The sequence below is a fragment of the Oscarella lobularis genome, chromosome 6 (assembly GCF_947507565.1).
Source record: "Oscarella lobularis chromosome 6, ooOscLobu1.1, whole genome shotgun sequence".
Taxonomy (NCBI): Eukaryota; Metazoa; Porifera; class Homoscleromorpha; order Homosclerophorida; family Oscarellidae; genus Oscarella; species Oscarella lobularis.
Genome location: NC_089180.1, coordinates 2,095,700 through 2,119,300, shown reverse-complemented (window position 1 = coordinate 2,119,300; position 23,601 = coordinate 2,095,700). Strand labels below are relative to the sequence as shown.

Here is a 23,601-nt window from a genome sequence, read left to right as displayed (position 1 = left end):
GCCGAACTTGGATCCGAAAAAAGTGAACCCCCTAGGAGCACTCGTTGCTCTTACTCCCGGTAAACCCGTCAAGTGCGTACATCAGAGGAATTCCTGTATTCTGAAAGTGAACTACGGCGTTTACTAATTATAGAGAAAATTGCAATAATGGATCATTGACTCTATTGAGAACGGACGCGACAACAAAGGGCCTCAACTACACGTGTGCCACGAATCCCCCGTACGTACATACATAAAACAAATTTACACTGTATAAATCTATAGAAAGAATAAGTATTAATATTACTAATACATACGTGAGTGCACCTTGCTCGTCCACACAAACAGCTTGTCTTTTTTATATACATCATTGGCAGGAGATGATCTGCACAGATGAAACAGGTCTTGCACTCAATGCATTGCCACGGCTCCTTCATGATTCTCTTTACTAACTCGTCGCTATACTTCAAGCAAGACGGATGTTCTAAAGAGAAAAATCACATGTCATTTATTAATTGAATTATTTAGGTACCGCTGTTTCCACAGTCATATGAGATTCTCTGGCTCTCCATCACGGTTCTTCTCTTTCGATTTGTCTTGTGCGATTCTCCCCTTGACGAGCTCCGCATCAACAGCTCGTCGAATCCGCTCGCTCATGTCTGCCGTAATCGTCGCAGCACTCGAGACGGCTAGCCGTACGCGCGTGACGCGCGTGGATCCGCGCGTGACGCGCGTGGATCCGCGCGGGACGCGAGCGGATCCGCGCACTCGAAAAACAGACGACTTCGACGGGGCGAATGGCTGAACGCGTTTCGACGCCCGTGCGCTAGCCGGCACGTGCCCACCAGCTAAGCGTTAAATTTTTGAACCATTTTTCGGCATGGTAAAGACCGTTTTCGCGTGGGAACCTGCACCCCCGCAATAAAAACATACGGGCTATTTTAAAGCGCGAAAACCACGAAACCTACACGGGAAATTAACTAATCAGCCATTGAAGCTTTTCTAGTTTTTTAGTCAAATCGATGATCTGGTATCCATTGCCGAGGAGAACGCGTTTCAGTCGTCTACCTCTCTTCAGTTTCCACGTCTTCTCCATCGAGTTGAGAAATTTTAGTGAGAGCCATTTTTGCCTTACTATTCGGGCTTTCAATTCTAAATATCACGTGGATTATTTATCAAGGCGTCCGTGCGATGTTCCAAAATAGATCGATTAATGTCCGCTGTGGGAGGAGCTCGTGTGACTTTGACCAATGCGGGGGTGGTCTCATTATGTCGTTTCTTTTGGTGCGTGTCAGGTGTGTCCAGTGCCCTCGCATAGCCTAGTCTGGAGGCCACACCCTTCGCTCGGGAGGAAGGGTCTGGCCAAACGCGCATGGTCCAAGTGTTGCATGCGGTACGCACTAAACGAATTAAGTTATTAGAGACGCTCTACGTCATAGCTTCGAGATCCCAAAAGCGAGACAACTAGGGGAGAATTGGAAAGTCTAGGCGCGGTCTAGGTGATCGTACGCAGCTGAGGAGTTCGTCGTTTTCGTGTACATTGCTTTCTTTCGCGTACGATCGTCACATTTTCGCTTACGATCGCGTACGATTGGGTCGTGCGATCGACCTTGATCACTCATCGCTACTCGTATAAAAACATTCGAGGGCGTAAACGGTTAGAACAGCTAATTGGTCCCTACGTCACAGACAACTCGGCCTGTGATTGGGCCGCACTCCACAGTGCGGGGTGCAACACATCCCCCCCTCCCGTAGTCAGGTCACCTGACCCTTGCACGTGACCGTGGCATAGGGTCAGGCCAAACGGGAGGGTGTGTGTGGCACGTTCTTTTGTTCGGCTTTCGGTGACTCGCCACCGAGCCGGTATTTGTCGCTTCAGTCAGAATTCCGGCCGGGGTTCGTTTTCGAGTCATCGCGGACGCGGAACGATCGCCCCACGCGAAAAGTAGACCCCTAGTTCGTGTTGTTCTTCTTCTTATTATTATTATCTTGCGCTTTTTTTTCTATTCGTCGATTCTCGTTCGATAGAATTCTACGAGGGAATCGAATCGAAGAAATCGACGACAATTTCTTTCGGAATGCGAATCTTTCTCACAACATCATCATGTATCTGTAAGTTTCCTCGCGAGCCTTTTCGGCGCTTGTTGTCGAACGGCGGCGGAGGGGGGGCCCTTTCGGGGAAACCACCCGGAATTCTTCGCGTTCCGTCGACCCAAATCGAATTTCCGCTCGTTCGCTTCCCGCAGTGATCTTAGCAATAATCACGTCAAACGCATCGGTTCGAAGGCCTTCGATTCGTTGACGAGCGTCAGGACACTGTAAGTTCCTCAAAGGGGGCCTCACTCGAAAAAATGATAACTTTATTGCAGACTTCTGAACGAGAACAATGTCACCGACCTCCCGATCGACCTATTGCCGAGCTGAGAGTTTTGTAAGAGCAAAACGATTTATTTTGATTATTTATTTATTTGTTTGTTTCCATGGCAGGGATTTGACGAATAACGGCATCAAAGCAGTTCGTCCTGGAACGTTTCAAAAGTCTCTATCAAAATTAGAATCATTGTACATTTATATTTTCTAAATAGTTTAGATTTAGAATTTTTATTATTTTTAGGAATATATCTTCCAATGGACTTCGAGTGTTATCCGAGGGTTTGTTTAGCAATCTATCGAGTCTGAAAACTCTGTGAGTCGAATATTTGCATTCTTTAATTATTATATTAATTATAATTTTTGTGTTGTCAGAATTCTGTCCGTTAATGATTTGCAAAAAGTGTGGCCTGAATCGTTTCGGGGGCTTGGCTTGCTTCGATTGCTGTGAGGACCGATTAGCGAAATATTTATTTAATCATTTATTTTACGATTTCTTTTAGGTAAACGAGTTGCATACGATTTTCGACAAGGCGTTTTGGGATTTGACGAATTTGGAGGATCTGTAAGTTATTTATGGATTTATTTATTTTATTTATGTATTTATCTTCAGGTTGATGAGCGGTAATAGATTAGACGACGAGTCGTTTCGGCCCGACTTGTTTAGAGAATTAACCGGAATCCAAACACTGTGAGAGAGACTTAATTAAAGAAAAATAAACAGATAAATATTATTTTCCTTCTTCAGCGATCTCAGCGTGAATCGACTGAGAATAATAACCAATCGAACGTTTGCCGCGTTTCCTTCTCTTATGACGCTGTAAGAGAATTTTATTTTTTTATTTTTTTATTTATTTTTTTTTGTGCAGAATGCTCTCTTACAATTACATCGAACGATTCGATCCGGGAGCTTTTCTAGTCCAGGATACGTTGGGCGCCGTCGATTTGACGGGGAATTCAAATTTGAAGATTTTGCGTCGAGACGTTTTCGCGTCCAATTTACACACGCTCCAATATCTGTAAGATTAGATCTAAGTACTTCTTTATTTATTTATTTTATTAGAAATTCTTATATATATGTATTTATTTATTTTTGCGTCTCTAGGTCTTTGAGTGAAATGGAGGGTTTGGAGAGGATAGAGAAAGGTGCCTTCCTATATCTAAACAGTTTGAAATATTTGTAAGAACCGATCTAATTAGAAAACACGCACACGGAAAATTATTCGAGTTTCTCTCTAAGATACATGGAGCACGTGGGCAATCTGACTTATTGGCCCGACGATTTCTTCATCGGACTGGCCAATCTCGAAGAATTGTATATAAATCAATAAATCAATAATGGATTAACTGGTAATTTATTTATTTCTTAGTAAAATGACTAACGTTCCCTACGTGCGTAAACTGCCTCCACTTCGCGGTCAAAAGAATCTGGAATTTCTGTAAGGGGGGGAGATTAATTAATCATGTATTTATTATTTTCTTTTCATAGATTTCTCCCTATCACGGGCATCGAGGTCGTTCAGGACGACTTGTGCGCTCAGGCGCCGGAACTTAAACAGATGTGCGCTATAATTTAATCATTATGTATTGTATGTACAAATTTAATTTTTATTGATTATATGTAGTCAAAGCAATGCCATATTAGGAACACCGGTCACTTCTGACGTCATTTGTATGCATGGATGATTTTGTCAGTCTGTAACGCGATCTATGTTTCAACAATTACTCTGCCTTCAAGATCGCGTGCGGTGTTTCTGGAGCACGTGCAAGGGTTAAAATTTAGAGCAACCTCTATGACGCTAAGTCAGGGACATCCTATCAACGTAAGCCTGCCGTTCTCTCGAGAATTTCAAAGAAACGTAGTTCTTTTCTAAACGTGCCTAACGTTCAATGCAATTTAGAACGTCTTGGCAGCCTGTAAGCGTCATAGCTGTCGTACTTTAGTCGTAAACGTCTCCATACGTCACGAACTAACGCACAAAGTGGCGTACGAGAAAATGCAACGCTCGTCGACATGCATCAGCATCAGCATCAGAATCAGCATCACATCATCATTGCGATGCCACGCCCACGCCGCCGGCAACGCGCGCGACCCGACGTCGTACGATTCAGTCAGCCGGATCAGTTTATGTTGCGGGAGACGTCGGTTTGAAATCCGGGCGGTCGCGCGCGCGCACCCAAGTTTAATGATGATAATTTGGTAATTTCGTTGTAAGTGTATTTTTATTGGCGTTCAAATATTGGTGTGATAGATTTGCTAGGCCTCATGCTAGGGGGCATCAAGGATGATGGTTTATAAAATAAAATTGATGCAATTTGCAGAGTCTCTTTTTAGAATCGCGACATGATACTTTGTGGATACTTTATGGATACTTTATGAGTCATGTGATGTATTTAATTATTTATTTCGGATCGAGCGAACGGGTTCGAGTGCCAGCACGGATAATAAAATAGAGGGATTAGAAACGCAAGTACGCTAGTGGGTTAGATGCGCGACACGGTCACGTGCCAGTAATTCCCGGACGTAAATGAGAAAGCAGTGCCGCTACTGCCGCTACGTGACACTGGCGGGCACCCTATATCAGCTAATATCATGCAGACATTTATTCTAGCGTTAGTTTCTTTGGACCACTCCCGTCTAATTTTCCATTTTCCAATGGTTTCAATCGATTCTTCCAAATTAAATTTCACTGTTTACTGGTGGCGTCTAAAGGCCTGTCAGATGCAATGGCATCTTCTTGCCCAGCAAACTACTGTATTATGGCCTCGCAGGTCGAACCTTTTCCTCTGCCCGCCGCTTGAGCTCGACATTTTTTCAACGCTTTTTCATCTTCGACCCATGCTATTGCAATGCCGAACACACTAGAACAAAGCTAGATGGATAAGGTCATCAGGCGGCTACACTGAGAGGGTGCTTAGTTTAGCTAAAACAATCCCAGAAAGTTAGCCTAAAAATTTCGATAAAATGGTCCCTAACGGGCAAACACGAAGAGGAATCTACGCGAAAACACGCAATAACACTGTGCAGTAAGCAATTCTAGCAACAGTTAACGTTTTCTGTCGTCCGCGACGTAGATCGAAGACGGGATAATCCCAGAAGTGCTTGCGAGCGCGAAAAGCGTGGAAATCGACAGTATCGGCGGCTAAACCGAAGGAAAATCAATCACAAATACGTTTACTAACATTCTGGCAGCGATTTTGCAGTGAAATAGACAGCACAGAGGATGTCCTTTTCTCTCAGTAGCACTGAGAATGTACGTGGGACGGACGAGACTAAGGGGGCGTGCCGTGTCACGCATCTGTATGACGAACATAGCTTAGCGCACTGGCGTTTCTAATCCCTCTATTTTATTATCCGTGGTGCCAGTGTCTCGACGGCTATAGCGGGACGCGGTGCGAGTGGCCGCCGGGCGACTGTCGCGCGAGCTCGTGTGCAAACGGCGGAACGTACGGACCTGCGCTGTAGCCTCAAACGTGGGAATGTGCCCGGCCGGACCCCGCTGCGACTTTGCGCGGCGAATGTACGTCGAGTCCGTGTCTCAATAACGGAACTTGCGTCGACAAGATCGACGGCTACGAATGTGAAAAAGGAAATCACTTTGTTTCGCACGACCTCTTAGTGAGAGTGGAGGAGGACGTCTCGCGCGTGTCTTCGTGTGGGAGTTGAGTCTGTTTCGAGCATGCTACTAGTAGCCATCTGTGTGGCCTACGTTTTCGTGCGAACGAAATCTGTACGCGTGACCCTGTTTTGGGGCCCCCGCGCGCGCGAGCAAACTTGTGAATCTCGACCGTAGTACAGTACATGTATGTATAGCATAGTAGTATGGTCGCCCCCTAAATAGGCTAATCGAGCTAATAACAAACACGGAAGCGGCTTTGATGTCATTCGTTGATTCGATAAGACGAAATACCGCGAAGCTCATTAGGGAACTTGCATGGTTGGCAGCTGTCAAAAAAAGCGCGCCGATTAATGTTTAATTCTCTTTTCCCTTAGGTTCTCGCTAGCGATCCGGACGCGGGCCCCAACGGTCACGTCACCTCAGGCTATCGACTGACGAACTCGTACGGCCGTCCGAAAACCCACTTCGTAATCGACAATCGATCAAACGGGTCTCATACGAAGCGGAAGCGTCGTCGAGATACGAATTCTTCGTCAAGGCGAAGGACAATCCTCGCGATCCTCGCGAGAGTACGTTTGAAACGGACGTCATCGTGAGCGTTTTCATTCAGGACGCGAACGACGAGGCGCCGCGCATCGATTTGGTTCCAGAACTCCAACGCGACGCACGGATATCTACCGGAAGGATACGTCAAAGGTTTAGTCATGGTTCAGTTATCCCTCACCAATCCGGGGGATGCGCGCGGTTTGCACGTCGATTCTCACACTCGCCGATATCGACACACTGGGAGAAATTATTGTTAGTAAGACGTTAGACCACGTGTGGCTCAGAACGAGTTCACGTTGACTATCGTCGCCGTGGATCGTGGCGATCCTCCCCTTTCGTCGAGCTCCGTTTTCAACGTCATAATTCAAGATCGCAACGACGTTGTTCCGCGATTCGATCAGGTGACCTATTCGGCGAGCGTCGCCAAGAGCGAAGGAGCCGGCGTGTCCGTCGTCAAGGTGACGGCTCTAGATGTCGATAAAGATAGTCGGCTGGGGTATTCCATCAATTCCGTTCATCCGTCTTCATTGCGAAGGCATTCGCTATTAATGAATCGTCGGGACTGCTAACGACTTTAATGAATTTAGATCGAGAACTGGCTTCGATTGTACGAGTTGAAGTGCGAGTCACGGACGGATAGCACGTCGCCTATGCCAACGTATCCATAACTGTTCGCGACGTCAATGATCACGTGCCGGTTTTTCAAAAGAATTTATATGTTTTCGAGGTGCCGGCAGCGCAGGCGAATGCCGTCGTGGGTCAAGTGAAAGCGACAGACGCGGACGACGGCGTATTTTAGCGACATCGAGTATTTTCTGCGTGAGGAACGCGAACGTTGCACGATTCAGCGTAAACAGAGCATCCGGCGTGATAACGACAAAATTCACTTTAGACTACGAAGGTGATCGGCAATACAACATAACGATTATTGCGCAAAACAAAGGCGATGCGACAATGAAGTCGGAGGTCCGAGTGACGGTGAAAGCTATAAGTTGACACCTCTCGTCTCCAGAACCCAGACAACTTGTTCAGCAATTCCTAATACCTATCTCTTATTTCACTATCACGGAAGCACTCATCGCCTTACCGCACAGATTTCCTTCGTATTTGATATACACGTAGCCGTCCAATTCCCACCCAGTGCCCCACGTATTGCGCACAATCCAATAGGGAACGGGGCCTTAGAGAGAGAGAAAGAGAGGTCCTGAAATGAGAATTACCTCTGTGTTGGAAGGACTTGAATGAGAAGTTTTTCAGGCAGACACTGATTAGGACTATTTTGGTGAAATTAGAATATTATTTAACAGGTAAAATGGAATGAGCACAGGCAGTGCTGGGTCAGAGGACGGCACAATAAGACTATGTGGGTAAGGACGTCTTTTAATTCTGATTGGCTAATTCTGATTATGACGGCGAGCATGCGCATCAAAAGCTTCTTTTTCTTCACGTCATTGGACAGACTAGCTACATCTCTCTTCTATCCCTGGCTACATGATGCGGTGCATCTACGCGCAATTTGTCTGTCTCCTCGGCTCAGTCGTCTCAAGCTCAACGGGCTCAGGTGAGACGTACATCTCGAGTTAGCAATAGGCGGATCGCACAAAACTCGCCCAGAAAACCTTCCCTAACGCCAAACGTCCTCCTGACTGTCCGTCCCTTCTCTTTATAGACCCTTATACTATTGGCGTTCGCTTGAGTTCGAAGGACGTCAAACTGTCGGGTTCGGCGACGTTTGATTGCATTCTCACCGGGGCGCCAAAGCCAGTCGTTTCCAAGTGGACGATCGGTCCCACGACCCCCGTTCCCAGCGGCTTTCGCTACGTCTACAACACAGCCAAGACGCGTTTGAATATCCTCTCGGTTACAATGGAAGATCAAGGCGACTATTATTGCCACGCGACGACCGCCGATGGAACGAACATCAGCGCTCACGCGTATTTACCCGTCATAGGTTCCTCTCGCGGCGGGCGGATAGGCAATGTGCATACCGGTAACCGGTTTTCTCTTTCAGATCGATTCACAATTTTGCCTCAAAGCGACACGGTTCGCGAGGGGGAAGACGCAATATTGCGCTGTCCTGTCGACAAGCCAACTGGCGTAACGATTTATTGGTATTTCAACTCGCTTCCCATAGTATCGTCGAATTCAAATTATTCTATCGGGGGAACGTATCGGGAGGAGTTGCGCGTGCCCAAAGCGAATCGAGCGCGCAATGGAAAGTATGAGTGTTACGCGCAGAATTCACAGTGGAGCTTTAAAGCGCATACGAATCTTAAAGTCATAGTCGAATGTGAGAGAGAGCTGAAGTAGGATTGTTTTGTTATTTATTTAATCATTTATTTATTTATTTTAGATCCTACTTCTGTGGTTTCTCATGTTGCAGCTGAGACCGTCATTGTTGGAGGTGATGGAAGCCGAGAACTAATTGTCATTATTGCTGGGTCTGTGGGTGGATTAGTTTTACTGTGCGCTATTTTTATAGTGATACTAGTTTTGAAAAGGTGGAAAGCGTAGGTTTTCCACTTTCGACGTCATGGAAACGGCATTACATTACCCTCGCCGTTGTAGTATTCCGGTGGTAGATGAGTCGTCGACGACGCGTCAATTTTTTAATCTTGTTCGCGATTCACTATTTCCTCCGCGTCCGCGTGAATTTCTCTTCGCTTCCTTTGTGTCTCATGCAAGCGGCGACGCCCGAAAATGTCGAAGGTCGCGCAGTAACTTCATCAGATCAAACATCGCCCAATTCGAATCATCTTTCTAGGAACGAGTTTGCACTTTTGTAACGTCTTAGCGTTGTCCATCAGGAGATGATACCTGTAGACTACTTCTCTCGCTCTGACTGCTCGTTTTTTTAATTAAGCTTTTCGTAATTGGTGGTACCACGGTGATTGGGCCGTTGTCAGGGAAATGGTGAAAGCACGGTCATGTAGCTGACGTAACGGTCGTCTGGTAAACGAATAGGAGGAGTACCGTCGCGAGGAGTTATTATACTAGAATTTATCACAAAAACGCTGACAATGTTGCTTGGCTCTGCTTGCATTCAATAGCTCTTTGATGGTAACTGACGCAAAGTCAATTTGTGGTGATAGTGGATCAATCACCTCCTGCCCACGCACATATCCGAACAGCTTCCTTGCACCAGAGATAGTTGCACCGTGGCAAGAGTAGCGGTAGGCTTTGAGAAACTGTTTGGCAGCAGGCTAAATAACAATTTATGTACTGTGCTTCTACAGGGTTCTGCCCACATGGGTCGGCATGGGTCGGCCCCGACCCTCACTCCCCTATCGCCGACCCATACTACTAAAACGTTATGAAAGCCCGTAGCTTTAATTACAGCCGGATAAATCGTCCAAAATTTAAAAATGGTCCAAGACAATTTCAATAAGTGTCTTCAATTCGTTGCGCGCGAGCGGCGCTTGCGATTCAGGCGCAAGGAACGCCACTCGCGCATAAAAAAGTACTCTGTAGCGTTGGCGGGAACGCCCACTTTCGAGGGGTAAGTGTCTCCCTTTTGTTTAGCGCGAGCGACGCTTGCGGTTCAGGCGCAAGGAACGCCACTCTCGCATAAAAAGTACTTTGTAATGTTGGCCCACTTTCGAGGGGTTATCTGTGATCACAGAGGAATCTGTGATCGCAGGGTAGATCACAGAGGAATCAGGGTATCTGTGATCACAAGGGAATCTGTGATCACAGAGGAATATCACGAGGCAGTTTTAAAAATTGTTTAGGGAATTTTTGATAATAAAGTGAATTTTTTATGACGCACATTATCTAAGGCGCTCGCGTACTGTAAGCGGTGGGAGGCTTTGCATTGATGGCCAACACCAGGCCATCATTCTCTAGTTTGTACGAAATAAAGCTAGGCAAGCACGCAAAACGCTCTTTGGCGCGTCGAAGTAGATCTGGCCCATCATCCGGGATCCGATTCGGGAGCAGACGACTCTTCGGAACAGAACGCGCCGACGAACGATCCACGAGCAACGGAACCAACCGAAACGCAACCGACATAAGCCCCCGAAGCCTCCCAAACCGAAGAGCCAGAAGCCGGAGCCCCGAACGGGGAAACCGAAGCGCCCCAACAAGAAAACGACCAGGAGCGAGACGAACAAAGACCCATAGTAATGCAAGAGGTATAAACAACATAGATACGATAAGAAACATAGCCATTCTCCTATCTGATATTCACTGTGAATATCCCCAGTATACTAGATAATGATGGCCTTTTGTGAGCCATCATGTGATCCCCGAACACCCTCAGCACGGTATCTGTCACTCTAATTTTAGGAAAGCTGATGTGCATAAGGTGCATCACACTGCCTAACCATGACATGCATTATTTTCCGCAAAATCCTACAATTAGCTAATTTGACCTGTCATGCGCACAGAGCTACCCCTCCCCAGCCCAACTTTTTCAGGTGATCGTGTCACGAGGCCCATTATCAGCTCGCAGTTGGGTTTGCGTGCTGCGAGCTTCGCTCGCAGCACGACAAACCCAACGTGCTCCTTTGCTGCGTTCCCTTGATAAATGTTACTAATAAGCTCACTGTTATATGCCCGTTATGTTTATCAGACATAGATATAACAGTGCTGTTATGCTGAAAACTAGATAATGATGGCCTTTGGTGAGCCATCATGGGATCCCCGAACACCCTCAAAACATTCTTATTACTCTAATTTTAGTAAAGCCTATTTACATACTTTGCATCGCACTGCCAAACCAACGTGAGTTGGCATGCTTTATTTTCTGCAAAAGCCGACAATTTCACTTCTTATGTAAGGGCGACACAGAGCTATGCCCCTCCTAACCCTAACCTAACCTCTGCCACTTTGGGTGATCGTGTCGCGAGGTCCATTATCAGCTCGCAGTTGGGTTTGCGTGCTGCGAGCTTCGCTCGCAGCACGACAAACCCAACGTGCTCCTTAACTGTGTTCCCTTTATGAACGTTACTGATAAAGCTCATTGCTATGTGCCCGTTATGTATTTATCCTTGATAATATGCCTACTTCCTTCCTGAAAAGTTTTAAACACAATCCGGGGTTCCTAACTACTGTGACGTCACCTTTTATCTACATTTTGTTCTAAATACGGGAGAGTATGACATCACAATGACTGTGATGTCATAAAGGCACCTGTGTGTCTCTGATTCGCCTAAGTGCGATTGTGACGTCAGGGTATACCGACAGACAGACAAACACTTTGAGATTTTGCCCGATCACGTTTGAGAGCCCCTCCCACCAGGGCGCGCGCGGGCTTCGCCCGCGCGCGCCCTGCTGTTCGGGGAACTATTGAACCCTATCCGGGGTTGCTATCTACTGTGACGTCACCTTTTTTGGCAGCACTGTGAAATATACGGGAGAGTATGACATCACAATGAATGTGATGTCATAAAGGCACCTTTGTGTGTGATTGGCCTAAGAGCGATTGTGACGTGAGCGTGACCGACAGACAGACAAACACTTTGAGATTTTGGCCGATCACGTTTGAGAGCCCCTCCCACCAGGGCGCGCGCGGGCTTCGCTCGCGCGCGCCCTGGTGTTCGGGGAATTATGTATATGTAACTGTAGACTCGCAAAGTAACGAAACTATTTATCACGTGGCAATATTTACCCGACGAGGCGTCAAACGTCAGCGCGTTCTACGTCCTCAAACGCCAACCGGACGCCATACCCGTTCCCACGTCGCCCGACGTCATGGTGACGTCAGTCGAACACGGTCTCCTAAACGGGCCCCCACTCGAAATCCTCGAAAGTCTTTTCGATCTCGTCTACTCAAAGCCGCCGCGCAACGTGGTGTCGCTGCCGGAGGAGGAGGAGGAGTCTCCTCGAGATCGACGACACCCGGTGCCGGTCGATCGGCAAGCGTTCTGAGTCACGTGACCGAACGCACGGACACGCGACTCGTCATTCGCGACGAGTTCATAATGAACGTAGATAAGTTCCATAGGCACGTGAAACGAACGATCGATCGGGTGAAAGGCGAAGTGCGACTCGAAATACTGACCTCATCCATCGGACATGACGTCAAAACGACGTCGATCTCGTAACGTCGTTATAAGAGGCGATGGAGAAATGGGAGAAGCAGATATCCGTGGCGATCGAGGAACAATTGAAACGCGTTCCCCCCGGCAACGGACCGCTAGCCGAAATCGATTTCTGGCGCGAGCGCAGCGCGGCGGCTCAGCGCTCTATCCGAGCAACTCCAACTGCCCAAAGTGCAGAAAATTCTTGCCGTGCTCAAAGCCGCCGACGCGGCGACTCTGTCAAGCTTCGAATGCAATCTCGGCGAACTGAATAAATATCACACGGAAGCGAAGGACAACGTTCGATTTCTATCCACGCTCGAACGCCACTTTAATTAAGAACGTGACGCACGGTGCGAATTTTGGCGTCGTGAGCGAGACGCTTCCCTCGCTCATGAACGCTCTTCGCATGGTTTGGATTCTATCGCGTCATTATAATCGCGACGACCGCATGGTTCCGCTTATGGAACGTATTGCTTGGGAATTGGCGCAGCGTGTTGAGCGCGTTATCAATGTTTGGACTATTCTACTTGAGAAGCTGTTTGATTTTAAGACGAAGTGCGCCAATGCGTGGAAGCAGTCGTATTTGGATATGAGGGCGAAGATCGAGGCGTCGGGACGTGATGCGCGGTGGGAGTTCGATCGGAAGAAATTGTTCAATCAAACCGATTATATGGCGGTTATATACTGCAACGTTGCTCAGGTGGGGGGAAAAGGATCCAGAAGCCTTACCTTTCCAAGGAGCGTTTAATTAAGTCCTCTATCTCCAGGATGTCCCGGTGGACCCTAGTCGCTTTATCCAATATCTTGAAATTTAGTACTAGTTTATGTGTACCGGATTGCCGTCGTCTCCTTCAGTTCCCCTCGGCCCTATCAGACCTCGTTCTCTCTAAAAAAACAGTGCTATTGATCTCATGTCCAGAGCAAAGATCAATCCCTGAATTGTTCTAAAAACGTTTAGAATTACCTTGAATCCCGTATCTCCTTTTATGCCCTTTGTGCCTTGTGGCCCTCTGTATCCCTAGAATCACGTGATGTAAGAAGACCAAAAAAGATAAAACAATCTCTCACCTGAACTCCTGTGCTGCCTCTTGGCCCTTGAGGCCCTGGCGAGCCAACGCAGCTTGGTCCAGGCGGACCAACAACGCCAGCAGGTCCCTCTTTACCCTGACTCCCCGGCGGACCTGTCATCCCTTGTTCACCCTACACAGATTAGTCTATAGTATTTACCAGCGCCGAAACGAGTCAAACACACCTTCTGTCCGCGATCTCCTGTTACACCCGTGGCTCCTTTTTCGCCTTTGTGTCCCTAGAAGTGCGTAAAGTTGGCGAGCAACTGATATAGTAGCTAATAGCCTAAGCATAATACACGAACACCCTGCGGACCTGTATGACCTGGGTAGCCCTAAAAAAACGTCTTATTGCAGTGCTTTTACTCGTTTGAAGTGGGCTTGGGAGCTGCACACTATGGATCTAAGTGCAGACGCATTTCGACGTGTGGAGAGGCCGTCGATGAATCTCTTTCGTAGATACTGGACAATGGAGAGCTTCCTTGTCTTCGAGAATGTTGCCTTTTGCTCCAGACTTCAAACGGGCTTCGTCGCTCTTAGCGTGCGCTTTTGCGTTTTAAAGATTCTTACGGGGGTGTTTTTCGTCGCATTTTAGCGAGATCGACTTCCAGTTTGCGGCTTTTCTAGTGTCTCAGTATGCAAAGTACAATCGTAGACCACGCAGCTAGGGCACGGTGCTTTCTGGTAGACAAACGGAGGTGACGTAAATTTAGAGTATTGTTACGAGACTTCCGTAACAGCACACACACGAAAATCCGTCGAACGAGACCGAATGGAGCGAGCGCAGACTCCGATAAGAGGTCGGAGCACTTTTTATAGCAGTCTTAAAGTCAATGGAATCTAAAAGGAACTCGAAATCACAGTGAATCGCCAGAAAAGAAGAGCGGTCGGGACAACCACGGGACAACAAAGCTGTAATCTCACGTAAGAACCAGCGAGAAATAGAATAGGAACCCTATACAAGGCAACGGGACCCAATTTAATGAAACGGAGCCTTAAATAACGAAGTTCTAGCCAATAACGGTGAAGCCCTCCCCGTTCGGACTGAAGAAAGCTGCTACAGTCCAAAATCGTAACCGTCATGTCAGAAGAAGATTCCATGCTCTTCCTTTTTATTAGAGTACATCAACTATCTATCCTCCATAGGATTCATACAGTATAGTCTAGCTCCAGTCGAGTGAATAGCGGCTCTGCTGATCATTTCTCTGCTTTTCTTTCTCCTTGATCTCTGCGTGAAGGCCGAATCTTGACTTGTGTCGCAAGAGAGAAGGTCAAAGTCAAACAAAAAAATTTTGTTTGCAGTCACAGTTGCTGAATGCCCTTACCTCCTCTTGCCTTCCAAGGAGCCGTCTCTTGATTCGCGACGTGGACCTGACCTAGGAAATAACCCAGTAAAATCTCTTATACTATCTTATATAGATACCAACTAACCTTCCTTGGTCTTGCATTACTTTTTCGCGTCTCCTCCTTTTCCTTTTTGACCTTACCAGTCTTTGACGACTGGTCAATAAGCTCGGTAGCAAAAAGCTGATTCATCTCGCGCGATCTCATGGGCTTCGTATGAATCCAACTACACGCGAGAACCGATTACAGAACTCAGCGCTGTGTATATCCGAAAAAGTCAAACCCGGATTCATCAGCCAATTTCTTTGTAATTCCATGACCCTCAAGTCGTTTGAGAATGTTTTTGATCACGGAGAGCTGATAAACTGCATAACATCAGAGCTTGAAAGAGATGACAGACACACGTTTGTGAAGACGCTTTCGAAGATCATTAGCGTAGATATTGATTGATCGGTATTCCATCATAATGACGTATACGACGAGTCGCCAGATAAAGATCGCACGGACGTTCGTCGGCGATTCAACCCGTGCAGAGCCGAATCGGAGCACTTTCCTTAGATGAAATTATTAAAAAAAAGTACCACTATTTTTCGTATCTTTACTGACTGGGTCACACTTGTAGCAGAGCAGCAACCGTGGTGCCACGTAAAGCAGCGATTGCATTCAATCATAGCCCCTTCGTCCTACGGCAAAGCAACCGCGCGTCGCGCGTACTGATGCACGGCACGACTAAAAGGCCTCCCTACGTAATTGTAGCCGCAGTTACAATCGATTTCGATTCCAAAATCGAACGTCATCGACGACGCATGGGACATAGCATTCATAGGAATCTCCTGCGACGCTTCTACGGTGCGCAAAACGAGTTCTCGTAATTAGAGAAACTGTGCACACTAACTGTACCTTCCATTGGAATTGTTGGACTCAGCGCTCCTACTGAGCTGGCCAGACGGGGGTCTTCATCGTTTTCAGACGACTGGTGGTGGTCTTCTGCTCAATTGCGAGGTTCTTCAAATGACTCGTTGTTGTCTGATTTTTTGATGAAAAAATACTCACTTTTTTGATATTCCTCTCCATTTTCCCTCTTCCTGCGCAAGATCGATTTTCTTTGCCTCGTATCTCTCCACACTATACAGGCATTCAGAAAAATTTGTTTTTTAAAAAATTTTCTCCGACTTTAATTTCTTCAAAGAACTCAAGAACTCCATTTCCGCAATTGAAGCACTGACTTGGCCCGTTGAATTCGTCGTTGACTGGACACGCAAATCCGTCTAGTATAGTGCAGCTGATCGAATCGCAGCCGAAGCTGCTCGAACCGGAATCGCAATCTTCACCGGGAACTCGTATTCCATCGCCGCACGTTCGGTTGCGACAAACGGTTCGTCCTCCCACTGGAACTTGGCACCCGAATCCATCCTCGAGTTCACAAGCGGCCGAGCAGCCGTCTCCATTGTCGGTACCTCCATCGTCGCATTCTTCAGACTCGATTTGAAGAATGCCATCGCCGCACACTGGACAATCAACTGTGACATTACTGTCACTCTGACTGTTATTTAATGCTTGGAAAACATCGACCGGACTCGTAGCATGCATTGGTGCCATTGCTGATGAGCCCAAAAACACCTGACGTTTCGTTGACTGATCGACGGAACCGATTGCCGCCGTTCCTGCGCCGATTTTCGCACTCCGACAGTGCCTCATCGCGCTTAATTGCAAAGACGAACCGGTCCCATCAATCAACTCTTCAAATACGTACAGATGTTAGCACATTAATAATGGAGGGCGATTCCAAGTTCTGTGCAGGATCAATCCCTCCACATAACACAAAGCCTCTTTCTTCCAAAACAGATCTAAGTTCAGCATCGTTTGGCGAGTTCGGACACGATCGCACGACGTCCAGCATTATGTCAAAATTGACATCACGATACGTTGACGATTCCTCCAAAACGCCTCGTAGAAATAGCACATCTGACGTTGAAAAAATCACGCTACAAAGATCGTCGCTTCGTACACAGTCTCCAAGGCGATTGAACAAACGATGGTCGACGAGACGGCATTCTTCGGGAAACTGCGTAACCGTGCGATCGACAACGTAAACGTCGGCAATAGTGTTGCTCGTCAAGTTCGCAAGACAGATCAAGACGTCGGTGAACCACGTTGTGAAATTGTTATCTCCTCTAGGAGGACACGCGGGCGATAAGAACGTATCGAGATAGTTGGGCGAGTCGCATGGAAAGACGCCTTTTGCGCACTCAATGAAATCAGTACAGTTTTCAATGCGCGACGAACAGCGAGCTTCGGCTGAAAGAATGGTTTATCAAAGGAAAAAAAACAATTGCCCGGTAGTTTGGTCTTTTACCTATATGGCATCGTGAACCGCTGAATTCTGGTGGACAGTCGCAAGTGAAACTATCGATATCGTCAATACATGTCCCGCCATTCTGACACGGATTTGAATCACATTCATTAATCTCTGCAATTCAATTCCAATAAATATTAACTATAATCAATTGTCTGTTCTCACCGGTTTCACAAAAAGTTCCTGTATAGCCAGCAAAGCACTCACAGTTGAAATCCTTAACAAGATCTTCACACCTTCCATTTTGGCACGGCATTGACAAACATTCGTTGATGTCTGCAATTACCAATTAGACAAGGACGTTACTGAAAAGTTTCTATATGTATACTTGGCATTGGTGGAGGAGACAAAGAAAAAGGTGGTGGTCTGCACATTTTGCTCGTCTACAAGTAGGAAGAATATCAAGTCTGACGTCTCGCAACGGATCATCTACAATGTTTGAAGCGACCCTGTGAAGAGAATATCGTCTTAGAGTCTGGTACGTTACCTATGGGGAAAATATATCACTCGCCACTTTCGACCGTGAATATTTGTGGTCACATAGGTTACCGTTAATAATAGTTCCCCTACCTATAATGAATAAACGATGGAAACATGTTCCCCTACCTTTAATGAATGAACGCTGGAAACATGTTCCCCTACCCATAATGAATGAACGCTGGTAACATGTTCCCCTACCTATAATGAATAAACGCTGTTGCAACGAGACTACAATATGAGCATTGAGGGAACTGGAAATAATTTGGTGTTAGAGGAGATGCACTCTGAATTGTTTACGGAATCTGCCGTAGACTTGATCCTAGAAAAACTGGTTGCTCACATGGACATTGATCAAGAAGAGGAAGAATTAGGATATTGAAGAAATAAATACGTGTACATAAATGAATAAATAGTCTAGCACAAGCTTGCCTAATCCGGGTACTGTGTTCCGTTAATTAACCTTCCGAACGTCCCACCTGCACAACGGTTTTCTACTCCTCCACGCTATTCGATGGGCATCCCTCTCGATCACTTCTTCACTAAAGTCGATCCAAACGCGTCGTTTCCCTTTCAAAGTCCGCCAACCACTCGCTCTAGTCGCGAAGTTCTACGCAACCCCGTCTCGTGTCGCGACGGGCACGCGTTCTGCGAAGCGTGCGTCGTCGAGTGGCTCGCGCGACACGCCAATTGCCCGATGGATCGTCGCCCGCTCGCGAAACGCGAACTCATACGAAATCTCCCCGTTGGCGGCCTCATCGACGTGCGCTGCGTGAACGCGGATGTCGGCGCGAAGGCGAAAGCGCGCAATGCGTCGTCGCCGTCGCCGAAACGATTCGGAGCGGCGTGCACGTGCACGTGCACGTGGCGTGGGAAGGCACGCAATCTCGACGATCACGTGCGAGAGTGCCCTTACGCGAACGTTTCCTGTCCGCATCCTCTGTGCGGTGACGTCATGTTGAGAAAATTCGTCGATGCGCACGCTAGAACGTGTCCTAAGCGATCGGTTTCGTGTCACGCTTGCGCACTCGAAATGGCGGCTTGCGATCTCGACGAACACATCGAGCACGATTGTCCACTCGCTATGGTTCCCTGCATAAACGGGTGTCTCACGGACGGCACGGTCACCATGGTTTCAAGGCGAATACAAATCGATATCGTTAATTATTATTATTTATTTTTGTTTTCACTAGGGTTCATATGCAGGATCACGTGTGTCACGAGTGTGGAAATGCCTTGGTCTCGTGTCCCTTCGAGTCGCAGGGCTGCACGGTGCGCGCCGCGCGGAGCGAGCTCGATCATCACGTGGAGACATCCGTGAAGGAACACATGCTCTTATTGGCCTAGACCTGATGCCTGAAAACGCGTATCATCATCATCATCGTCAGAAAAAGGAGAGTCAAATAGATTACCATCATAAGGCATTGGGCGCCCGTTCGAACCAAAGACGAGCTCACCAATTCAACAAACGCCTTCAAACGAGTGCACTTGACAAAGTCGACCCAAACGTCCTGCTTCTCCTTATGCCTCTTCGCAGACTATAGTACAGAAAAGAATAAGGAAGAAAACGAACGCTTATTCCTAACACCAACATTTTCAGACGTATCTACGTCAACGTGACCCAAAATACAGAGACCACCCTAGAGACCAATATTCAAACCGATTTTTCCCCCACAGAAAACACAGACAAACTTTTTTCAAATCATTGATGAAGTCCATGGCCTGAAGCGACGAGCTCGGATTCGCCACAAGAAACATCATCTACGACGAAGAAAATATCTCAATAATAATAATATAATTATAGTCTATTACTTGGGGTCGCCAAAGCTTGACGTGTTCTTTCTTCATGTCGAGACGAAGCAAGTACTTACGGACCTGTCAAAAGAAAAGACGTTAGCTGCTCTCACTGGTGAGAGACCTGGTGGCTCTACCTGGTGATAGATAAGCGCTTGAGACACTTCCCACGACGTTGACGGACCAAAGAACGCGAGAATAATATAAAGAACGGTCATAACACCTATATAGGACGAAGTGATGTGCTAGATGAACTGAATCTCTCTATATTTATACCGATTGATACTCCAGCTGCTGTTGGAGAAATATAGAACATGATTACGAGGCAAGAGATGGCCCCTATCAATGCTAAACATCTCTGAGTGAGTTTCCATCTCAGATAATCTACGTATAAGTGATACCAGTGTGCCAAGAATAGTATTTAAATGATGGCCTAATTGAGACGATGATACTATTAGGAAATGACTTGATGTTGTCTCTACCTGAAGTTTGGCGCCGAAGCGGATGTCAAGGCCAAACAGGCGATATTCACGACGCTATAGGAGAGGAGGAAGAACATAGCCACGAAGGGAGCTATGGCATTCAATTTCCCAATAATTAAAATAAGCTAAATTATGCTCAGTGAAACAGTAAGAGGCCAAGAAGGCATCGTGTTTACCTGCACGAGAATCCAGGAGAAGAGCAACGCGTAGACGGGATTGTCACGCTTGGATCCCATCATTTTAGCAAAGACTCTTAGCACAACACCTAGGAAGACAATATCTATATATTTTTATTCTTATTATCCGCCTTACCAAAGAAGTTATCTTTAGCCACAGCCTGAAGAATTCGCGACGCACCTACATTTGTTTTATGAAAAAATATATATAATTAAATCTGCAAAAATACCAATAAGATTGCTTAGAGCGGCAGACAGCGTCGAGCTCAGAACGCCGATTATGACAAAAGGAGACCAAACGTTAATAAACTGCAGAAAACAAAAATATCAATTAATCAATAAATAGTTATCCAACGAAGTCTTACCCGCATGTAGTCGTAGCTGTTCTGAAGAAGAGCGCGAGTGCAAGTAAATCCAGTAAAGATCACTAAGAAAAAACCAAAAAAATGAGAAAAAATGTCCTGTTTCTAGATTGTTTACTTACTTAGGAGAGCGTATACCAAAAAGGTAAACAGGCAAGCGGCAAGCGTTCCAAACGGTATAGAGAACCCTGGATTTTTCAAATCTCCAGACATATTGGCTCCAGCTTAATTAATGACACCGACGATTTAGCAAAAATATTTAATTAATTGAAGTATCTACCCATGATTCCAGTGCATCCATTGAAAATCACGGAGAATACGATTTGAAAACTAGTCATAACATCTGTGGTATAATCAATGACATAGTCTGACTATAAGAAATAAAAAGAGCCTTTGATTCAATGTGGCAAGCATACTCTCTTTGATTCAACTTGCCTTGAGATTCTGATGAAACGTTGTATCATTCCAACTCGAGTACCAAGCCTCGCACGGCGGCGTGCCGTTCTTACTGGTGGGACAGAAAAATCCAGGCTAATCAACAAAAAAATCGATTTCTGTTTGATTAATTAATTAATAAAACAATATATTTTTCATACCGACTTGGTGGAATTAATTGTAGACTCGATATTAACATAGAAAGGACCTTTGATGGCAAAGCTCACCTACGTAAAAATTAATTAATTAATTAAATTATTAATTAAATTATTTTTGCTCACTATTACTGACGTGACGGCGACCATGACAAGAACGAATATCAATATAGATGCCATGGCAAATATATCTAAGAGATCGGAATTTCTTCACTAAAATTCGAGAATTCAAAAACTCACTTGCGCCAATTAGACTAATAATTAGGCATAAGATAATCGTTAGCGTTCCATAAAAATAGCGCCACCCAGCACTTTCAGGAAGAACGTCTAGAAAATTAATTAATAAATAAATATATAAGACATATTGATTAGTGTGTGTTCAATGAATACCAAAGTTATTCACTAAGGATTCGACTAGACCTTAGAAACAAAAAAACAAGAGAAAGAATGATAAGGAACAAAGATCATATTTCCAAATAGTACCAATAATGTTGATTGCACTCGCAAAGACATTCGCCACGTAGAAAATAATTCCCACGGAGCCGCCAAACTCCGGCCCCAGAGCGCGACTAATCATAACTAGAAAGAAAAAGAAAAAAAGTTAGACAATGGAGGAAGAGGAAAAGGGAAGCGGATCTTACGATAGGCTCCTCCTCCTTTATAGCGCCGTTGGTCGATATAGCCGAAAGTGACTCTGCATGGAGTCGTTCACTTCGCCCAGCTAATGAAAATACGATTAATTGATTATGACGTCATAAAATTTACCTTGGCTAGAAGTTGCTCGATTTCGAGAGACATCGTATCGAAGACGTGTCCCGAACCGGTTCTACGAGAATGAATGACCTCGTTTTATACGGGACATCGGCCACGACCCCCAGCGAAAGATTCTTAGAGATTTCTCCTTATTTTCTTCTTACTCGGTGTCTTGGACGCTCGATAGGCTCTCGTGTTGGCTATAGCTTGCGCCTAGTTTGCTGAACGAGACGAGTTTCAGGTAGAGATCGTTCTCCACGCGACTCGCCTCCTTGCGAAGTTCTATCGAGAGATTATCTCAGCATCGATTGAACGATGTATTACCGTCCCACTTGGCCGGAAAACGAGAAGAAAAAGGGTTCGTGCCCGTCACGTGCCGAACGGAAATCCCGGATCCACAATGTTGCTGGCTGTCTTCGCTCTTCTGCAGACGAGCCGGAGCGCAGTAGTAGCTCTCGATCCAATCCAAGGAACCTACCACGCGTGATGGGCACTCATCAACGCCCCTACGACTTCCGTGCAGTCTGCACTTCCAAACGCCGCCCAGCAGCTCGTATTTCCGGAAAGCATTACCAACAGAACTCGTCTCTCTTTTATGACGTCATCTATAATGGTTTTCCTTACCACGTTGATTTTCAAATCGATGGCAATGCGGACGTAATACGGGACGTCGTACTCTTGAATATCGATAATGTTATCCATTTGATCTGGAACTCGATTGGTCATTTTGGCGCCCAAGGAAACGCTTTTAATACATAGAAGCTAAACATTTGTGACGTCACGAAACGGTACACTCAAATTAGTCCAAAGAGATTCGTCGTATTTATCCGCCGTTTTGATTCGATCTTTGTTCTTCTTAACGGCAGCCATTACCTCTCTGATATCAATTGGATTAAGTAGAAGATTATTTATTTGATTTTTTTTCTCTTGCCTTCTGACGTTCATCAGATCTTTCGTCGTGCGAAAAGAGAGCTTTATGAACTTGACTCTCAATCCAACCAGATGATTCGTCTATGAAAATTAAAGATATTAATTATATTTTGAGAATGGTATTTATTTACCAAGTCCAAATCTTCTTTTTCCACGAGTTCAATTGTCACGAGAAGTCCGGCAAAATTTTTGACTCAAAAACGCGACCACTTCTCTTTCAATATCCTTGCAACCAAGAAGTGAAAAATTCACAATTTAAAAATTCCCCGTCCTCTCTCACCTTTTTCGCAGCCAAATAAAAGTACGGCTCAAATAGCAACGTAGCCTTGATAATTAAAATTTTACAATTAATTTATTACCGGTAATTAATTCTTTTATTACTCGAAATCAACTTCCGTCTAGAAGAGTCGAGAGATGTGGGGAGACGCAATTGATGAGGAGCGAAAGATCCTCCGCTGTTAGGGTAGGAAATTTAACCACGTCAAACATATCTGAACGAGAATACCTGAATGCACAATCATCTGTCAATATATTGATTTACATGTTTCAATTTCATTTACCGTTCATAGACTGATTTAAGAGGAACGCCTTTGTGTTCCAGCACAGGTTCACCTTGAGGACTGAAAAGAAAATTGAGAAAATCACGCGAAAATCTAACACTTTTTCTTACCATGTAACCACAACGTTCAGAGCAGCACATGCCCAGATAAAATCTAATAAAAATGGACT

The 23,601-nt window shown here is 45.8% G+C and overlaps 6 protein-coding genes and 2 long non-coding RNA genes across 11 annotated transcripts; 5 read left to right on the top strand and 3 right to left on the bottom strand.

Annotated features, from left to right (window-relative positions):
* The first annotated feature begins 1,762 nt into the window (after positions 1–1,762).
* Positions 1,763–4,143, top strand: LOC136187962 (tsukushi-A-like). Of its 4 annotated transcripts, none has more exons than XM_065975661.1 (16): positions 1,763–1,875; positions 2,008–2,091; positions 2,226–2,297; positions 2,349–2,410; positions 2,467–2,541; positions 2,594–2,665; positions 2,725–2,796; positions 2,853–2,914; positions 2,963–3,040; positions 3,098–3,169; positions 3,219–3,368; positions 3,455–3,529; positions 3,590–3,664; positions 3,720–3,788; positions 3,839–3,910; positions 3,975–4,143. In XM_065975661.1, exons 9-16 carry the CDS (start codon positions 2,967–2,969, stop codon positions 4,033–4,035), a joined length of 648 nt encoding a protein of 215 aa, XP_065831733.1. In that variant the 5' UTR covers positions 1,763–1,875; positions 2,008–2,091; positions 2,226–2,297; positions 2,349–2,410; positions 2,467–2,541; positions 2,594–2,665; positions 2,725–2,796; positions 2,853–2,914; positions 2,963–2,966; the 3' UTR covers positions 4,036–4,143. The 4 variants fall into 4 exon arrangements, with proteins under 4 accessions (XP_065831733.1, XP_065831732.1, XP_065831735.1 ...); XM_065975660.1 differs by having other exon boundaries at positions 1,773–1,924; XM_065975663.1 differs by having other exon boundaries at positions 1,773–1,924; positions 3,839–3,938; positions 3,995–4,142.
* LOC136188163 (phospholipase A2 inhibitor-like) lies at positions 2,331–2,918 on the top strand. Its single transcript, XM_065975896.1, has 5 exons — positions 2,331–2,410; positions 2,467–2,541; positions 2,594–2,665; positions 2,725–2,752; positions 2,853–2,918. Exons 1-5 carry the CDS (start codon positions 2,331–2,333, stop codon positions 2,916–2,918), a joined length of 321 nt encoding a protein of 106 aa, XP_065831968.1.
* Positions 4,144–5,711: 1,568 nt separating the features above from the next.
* LOC136187904 (uncharacterized) lies at positions 5,712–7,411 on the top strand. The gene is made up of 2 exons (XR_010670027.1): positions 5,712–6,287; positions 6,344–7,411. It is a non-coding gene; the product is annotated as an uncharacterized lncRNA (long non-coding RNA).
* A 516-nt stretch (positions 7,412–7,927) lies between these two features.
* On the top strand, positions 7,928–9,068 carry LOC136187903 (peroxidasin-like). The gene is made up of 4 exons (XM_065975618.1): positions 7,928–8,076; positions 8,185–8,466; positions 8,527–8,805; positions 8,869–9,068. Exons 1-4 carry the CDS (start codon positions 8,007–8,009, stop codon positions 9,027–9,029), a joined length of 792 nt encoding a protein of 263 aa, XP_065831690.1. The 5' UTR covers positions 7,928–8,006; the 3' UTR covers positions 9,030–9,068.
* Positions 9,069–13,240: 4,172 nt separating this feature from the next.
* LOC136188159 (collagen alpha-1(XXIII) chain-like) lies at positions 13,241–14,120 on the bottom strand. The gene is made up of 6 exons (XM_065975892.1): positions 13,975–14,120; positions 13,794–13,847; positions 13,610–13,741; positions 13,506–13,559; positions 13,374–13,427; positions 13,241–13,324 (listed from the first exon to the last, which is right to left on the bottom strand). Exons 3-6 carry the CDS (start codon positions 13,727–13,729, stop codon positions 13,286–13,288), a joined length of 267 nt encoding a protein of 88 aa, XP_065831964.1. The 5' UTR covers positions 13,730–13,741; positions 13,794–13,847; positions 13,975–14,120; the 3' UTR covers positions 13,241–13,285.
* Positions 14,121–17,138: 3,018 nt separating this feature from the next.
* Positions 17,139–17,587, bottom strand: LOC136188096 (uncharacterized). Its single transcript, XR_010670109.1, has 3 exons — positions 17,474–17,587; positions 17,309–17,422; positions 17,139–17,250 (listed from the first exon to the last, which is right to left on the bottom strand). It is a non-coding gene; the product is annotated as an uncharacterized lncRNA (long non-coding RNA).
* A 712-nt stretch (positions 17,588–18,299) lies between these two features.
* LOC136188162 (TNF receptor-associated factor 5-like) lies at positions 18,300–19,106 on the top strand. Its single transcript, XM_065975895.1, has 3 exons — positions 18,300–18,925; positions 18,979–19,008; positions 19,049–19,106. The coding sequence occupies exons 1-3, from the start codon at positions 18,300–18,302 to the stop codon at positions 19,104–19,106; spliced, it is 714 nt and encodes a 237-aa protein (XP_065831967.1).
* Positions 19,018–22,668, bottom strand: LOC136188161 (solute carrier family 12 member 9-like). Its single transcript, XM_065975894.1, is given in 27 exon segments — positions 19,018–19,141; positions 19,198–19,323; positions 19,378–19,425; positions 19,478–19,546; positions 19,598–19,660; positions 19,717–19,802; positions 19,856–19,927; positions 19,981–20,012; positions 20,062–20,186; positions 20,238–20,341; positions 20,374–20,418; positions 20,468–20,546; positions 20,603–20,664; positions 20,722–20,823; positions 20,880–20,970; positions 21,035–21,130; positions 21,196–21,261; positions 21,316–21,380; positions 21,430–21,516; positions 21,580–21,609; positions 21,673–21,768; positions 21,831–21,848; positions 21,851–21,910; positions 21,955–21,959; positions 22,107–22,224; positions 22,267–22,416; positions 22,473–22,668. Coding segments are annotated over 27 exon segments (2,112 nt in total). The 3' UTR covers positions 19,018–19,120.
* Positions 22,669–23,601: the final 933 nt, after the last annotated feature.

Excerpts from the sequence above, each read along its gene's own strand:
- LOC136188163 (XM_065975896.1), top strand. The coding sequence starts at position 2,331 with ATGATAACTTTATTGCAGACTTCTGAACGAGAACAATGTCACCGACCT. Across the intron at positions 2,542-2,593 it reads CTATCAAAATTAGAATCATT|GAATATATCTTCCAATGGAC; the intron begins GTACATTTATAT and ends TATTATTTTTAG. Across the intron at positions 2,753-2,852 it reads CCGTTAATGATTTGCAAAAA|GTAAACGAGTTGCATACGAT; the intron begins GTGTGGCCTGAA and ends GATTTCTTTTAG.
- LOC136187962 (XM_065975661.1), top strand. The coding sequence starts at position 2,967 with ATGAGCGGTAATAGATTAGACGACGAGTCGTTTCGGCCCGACTTGTTT. Across the intron at positions 3,170-3,218 it reads TTTCCTTCTCTTATGACGCT|AATGCTCTCTTACAATTACA; the intron begins GTAAGAGAATTT and ends TTTTTTGTGCAG. Across the intron at positions 3,530-3,589 it reads CTAAACAGTTTGAAATATTT|ATACATGGAGCACGTGGGCA; the intron begins GTAAGAACCGAT and ends TTTCTCTCTAAG.
- LOC136187903 (XM_065975618.1), top strand. The coding sequence starts at position 8,007 with ATGATGCGGTGCATCTACGCGCAATTTGTCTGTCTCCTCGGCTCAGTC. Across the intron at positions 8,467-8,526 it reads CGCGTATTTACCCGTCATAG|ATCGATTCACAATTTTGCCT; the intron begins GTTCCTCTCGCG and ends TTTCTCTTTCAG. Across the intron at positions 8,806-8,868 it reads TCTTAAAGTCATAGTCGAAT|ATCCTACTTCTGTGGTTTCT; the intron begins GTGAGAGAGAGC and ends TATTTATTTTAG.
- LOC136188159 (XM_065975892.1), bottom strand. The coding sequence starts at position 13,729 with ATGACAGGTCCGCCGGGGAGTCAGGGTAAAGAGGGACCTGCTGGCGTT. Across the intron at positions 13,428-13,505 it reads AAGGAGATACGGGATTCAAG|AGAGAACGAGGTCTGATAGG; the intron begins GTAATTCTAAAC and ends CTGTTTTTTTAG. Across the intron at positions 13,325-13,373 it reads AAGGAGACGACGGCAATCCG|GGTCCACCGGGACATCCTGG; the intron begins GTACACATAAAC and ends TAAAGCGACTAG.
- LOC136188162 (XM_065975895.1), top strand. The coding sequence starts at position 18,300 with ATGGGCATCCCTCTCGATCACTTCTTCACTAAAGTCGATCCAAACGCG. Across the intron at positions 18,926-18,978 it reads ACGGTCACCATGGTTTCAAG|GGTTCATATGCAGGATCACG; the intron begins GCGAATACAAAT and ends TGTTTTCACTAG. Across the intron at positions 19,009-19,048 it reads CAGGATCACGTGTGTCACGA|GGCTGCACGGTGCGCGCCGC; the intron begins GTGTGGAAATGC and ends TTCGAGTCGCAG.